Consider the following 4,147-nt stretch of genomic DNA (forward strand, 5'->3'; position numbering starts at 1 on the left):
TTGACCCTACATTTTTTTTTTTTTTTTACTTGGAGGTAGGCCGACTCTATGTGATAAACAATTAACAACCAAACGGTGGCTCTCCCTCTACATTCGACGGATAATGTGTACTGGTATTTAATGTAATTTCTTAGCAATTTGTTTTGGTAATTTATCCAAAGCGATATATTATGAAATTAAATTAATCACTCAATAAGTTTTAACGTTAGATTGTTTCCTCGATATGGCCATGGTGGTCATCAGTGACTGGAGTGCCTCAAGTGTTTAGAATAATTAAAATAAAATAAATGTTGTCAACTAAAAATTTTGAACGTCATAGCTAGCTAGACATTATTTTCAATTGAAAAAAAAAATTATAAAGCATAATACTATAATTCTATGCTTAAAATGTATTTTCTTGTGGCCGCCTGACAGCAACCTGTAAATCTGGCGTGACAGTGAACGTGTTAATAAGTAAATGTTGTTGAAATTATGTCGTGTTTTATGTCATTTTCATCAGAAAAATCTCATCAATATGTCAAGAAAAATTTCGGGATAAAAAAACGTAAAATTAAAACGTGCCTCGACCACGTTTCATGCTTATCTTTTATTTGCTGTCCTTGTTTCCGTTCGGCAAACTACAAAGGCAGGCGCGAGGCTGGAAAACGTAGTCTCTGACTCTACGAGTGTGAGGTTTAGTTTCCTTGCGGTGTGACACTTGTGGAGAATATACTGTATATCTTGATTTTTTTTCAATTTCTGTAATGTTCATGCAATCGATACGAGCAATTTTACACATCGTCACTCTCGATTTCGTTATTATTCATCAGATAGGAAGCTTCATCACGGTAGGTGTCCTCGATTGTTGGAGCAACAACAGCAACAGCAGGGGATCGGTAGCGGTGGAGGTTCGCTTACCGATTTTGGGGCGAACAGTCCTCCGACGCAGGCCGCGATTCTTGCTACTGCCATTAGCCATAACGGCGGGAGCAATGGGAATTTAGCGATTGCACCTCGTGCCAGCCCTGAAATCTCCGAGGCGGACGTGTCCTCGAACATGTGCCAACGTCTGGGCCTTCATCGGACATCATCGGTCTCCTGCAACGGAAGTGATAATGTTCTCTCGAACGCGACTGAAGCAAGCATTCAGGTAGATATGTTTATGCATGTTATATTTCTATTTGAGTTCTCCTACTTTCTTGCAAATCAGAGATTGTGTAGAAAATAGTCGACCTTAGTTATTACTAAATTATACTCTAGTTTATTCTGTATGGATCGGAGAATTGCGTAGAGAACGATTTGCAGTCAATAATTATAAATTTTCTAAGATTAGCAACTAGAGTTTCCACTGTGTGAAATTGTTCAGAGTTATTTTTCAGCGGTTCTGTGATTTGGAGAATTCGATTTTTCATGTGAAACGTGTTTTTCAAATTTGAATTTGATGCCGCGAGGAATCTCATTTGCTTCTGAATGAAATCAGTTGTTTCGAAGAAATATCTTTTTGCAACGGTGTGTAATATATCAGGTCATCCCATAAGTCGTCTCGTTTTTTCGTGGTGAGTTTAAGTATAAAATAATATTACATTTACTTTTAATCGTCGACGTATTGTCCATCGTTTTCAATGACGTTCTCGCATCTCTCAGTCAACCGCTTAATTCCATTTTCAAAAAATTCTTAAGGTTTTGAATTAAAAAACTGGTTTATCAGGAAGATCCAAAACCCTATTTCGAAATTTGAAAAACCACCTTTGACATTTTCTTACCCTTAAAACATCTTTACCGTACACGTCACAAATATTTTTAACGGCGTTTTTCACTGTACTGCCTTTTTTAAATTCATACAGCATACAATGCCGAGAATGAATTTCGTCGACACTCGTTGTTTGAATATTCTTAAATGGAAGATATCGTTCTAAATGTTTCGAATGCACGTTTTAAACTAACGAGAGGATACCTCTTGAAAAGCATACGGAGAAGTTTTCATAAACAGTTCGCCGAAACAAGATACGGATGTTTATATAAACTGCAATTAGAGGCGACACGACTTATGGGATGACCTGATACGTGTATTTCCAAGAAAATACATTTGGAATACTAAAATAAATTGCAATTTCAATTTTTATTTCATTCGTGAGAACAATAATGTGGGTAATATACAGGGTGTCCCATCAGAGCAGGAACACCTAAATATTTCCCCTATTTATAGGGGTTCGAATGGTTTAAAAGAAGGAAGATGATACAAGAACAATTTTTCTATGGTCATTTTTTTTTTGAATTTTGAATTTTTCGTTTAATGTTTTTGTATCAGGTGCATGGAACGTTTTCATAAAACTTGTCTCAGAATTCAGAAACTTCTTGCCTCCGTATTTCAATCAAATTGACCAAGCGTTCTACTTTCTCTGTGCCCGAGTGTAATTGAGTCTAATGTCCAATTGAAATACTGTGCTCGACCATTCGTTTCCAAATATCTGAAACTTATAATTTAATCTCCTCCTTCGATTTGAACTCCGTCCTCAGACGAACAATGCGCTGCTAAGTCCACCTTGCACGCACTATCGTAGAAGGAGCAGCGTGATGTTCAGCGACGTGGTGTTGCTTCACGGTAGCAACAACGTCGGGAACGCGTTGCAAACCACCTCGACGGTGTTGCCCGGCGAGCGGAACGTGTGCTCGAGCGAAAAAATGACACAGACCGGTGACGGGAATGTTTGGTCGAGTCCACTGCCAGACCACACACAGGTATATTCTACTGCGGGCTGTAGGGAGGTCGATATCACCAAGTCCCTTTTGTTGCATTCGCGTAATTTGTCATGTGCACGTGTCACCGCAGATGCAGGCTGAATTGGGTGGAAACGAAGCTATGACTTGTCAAGAATTACTGGCGCTTAGCGGAGCTTTAAGCGCCGCATTACCAACAGGCCAGCTGGCATTGGATTCCTTCCTCAACTCGCTTACCAAAGGTATACTACTTCCGAGCTATTCTCTCTCTCTTTTCCTCTTTCCGTTTCTTCCTGTTTCTCCCCATTTCTCCCTGTCTCGCGCTCTCTCCCTCTCTTTCTCTCTCTCTTTCTCTCTCTCTCCTTGTCTCTCGCTTTCTTTCCCTGACTCTCCTCGTCTCTCCCTCTCACCCTGTCTCTCCCTCTCTTTCCTAGTCTCTCCCTCTTTTTCCCTATCTCCCCCCATCTCTTCCTCTCTCTTTACACACACACACACAGTTTATAAAGCAATACAATATGATATTACAAGGCATCAATAAGGAGGTCATATTTTCAGTACAAAAAGTATTCAAAAATTAATTCTTTGTCTACGTTGATACTTAAATATTTCCTTTGGGTGGAACGATAATACAGTTGTTTTAAAGTTCGTTTAAACTAGACGAGATGTACAGTAATATCTCTGACACTGTCGCCCTGGTCGGAACCGAAAGGCGTCAGTTTGGGTAGAGGAGACACGGTTGTCGAGGGTCGCAGTCCGCCTTTGTAACTCTGAGAAAGATAACGGGCTCAGCAGTAGCGTATGCGTAGGCGTAGGTGCAACTAGGCGGCAGTGTGAGGGGAGCTCGAGTAGCGACAGCGTGAGATATTATTGTGTCCGGTACGATTGAGAATTTTCAAGACAGAGAATGGTTTGGACCGGTGTCAACCGATGACGACCAAAGTGAGACGAGGCAATCGTTATTTTATAGAAGAGATAAAGAAGCCGAGATTGAGTCCGGTGCATCGTGAAATTTCACGTATGCTGAAGAATCCATGTCCTCCGAAGTATTGTCCTGGCGTTGATATCGGAAAGACGAAGGATCGTGCAAGGAAAGGGAAAAGAAGAAAAGTGAAGAGGCTGAAGAGTTGTTCACGTGTTCGTCAATTTTAAATTGTCGGTTGTCCTGTGTACGATACTGTTCTTCGTTAAATAAGATGCAAAAGTGGTTCGTCGAAATAATTGAATTTATTCTGGTTTTTTATTCGATCGTATAACATTCCGATTCAGTTGTAGATTTTAATTTAACCCTTTATAACGCCGTGTGACTTAGAAGTGACTATTTCATGTCAAATGACAGTAGTAAATTTACTGTAATTATTCTAACTTTAAATAATATAAGAATTCAGTTTTTTTTATCCTGGGAGAACTGGGGACTGGATAGGGTGACTCGTCGGTAGCTTTCCAAGTCAAG

At 39.9% G+C, this 4,147-nt stretch overlaps 1 protein-coding gene across 1 annotated transcript in view; it reads left to right on the plus strand.

Moving 5' to 3' along the window:
* LOC108570154 (voltage-dependent T-type calcium channel subunit alpha-1G) overlaps positions 1–4,147 on the plus strand; it is an 82,550-nt gene that overhangs the window by 45,555 nt on the left and 32,848 nt on the right. The window contains exons 11-13 of the mRNA XM_017931944.1: positions 810–1,129; positions 2,497–2,718; positions 2,810–2,939. Coding sequence (XP_017787433.1) covers positions 810–1,129; positions 2,497–2,718; positions 2,810–2,939 — 672 coding nt within the window. The remainder of the gene's footprint in view (positions 1–809; positions 1,130–2,496; positions 2,719–2,809; positions 2,940–4,147) is intronic.

Source organism: Habropoda laboriosa, unplaced genomic scaffold (genome assembly GCF_001263275.1).
Source record: "Habropoda laboriosa isolate 0110345459 unplaced genomic scaffold, ASM126327v1 scaffold80, whole genome shotgun sequence".
NCBI lineage: Eukaryota > Metazoa > Arthropoda > Insecta > Hymenoptera > Apidae > Habropoda > Habropoda laboriosa.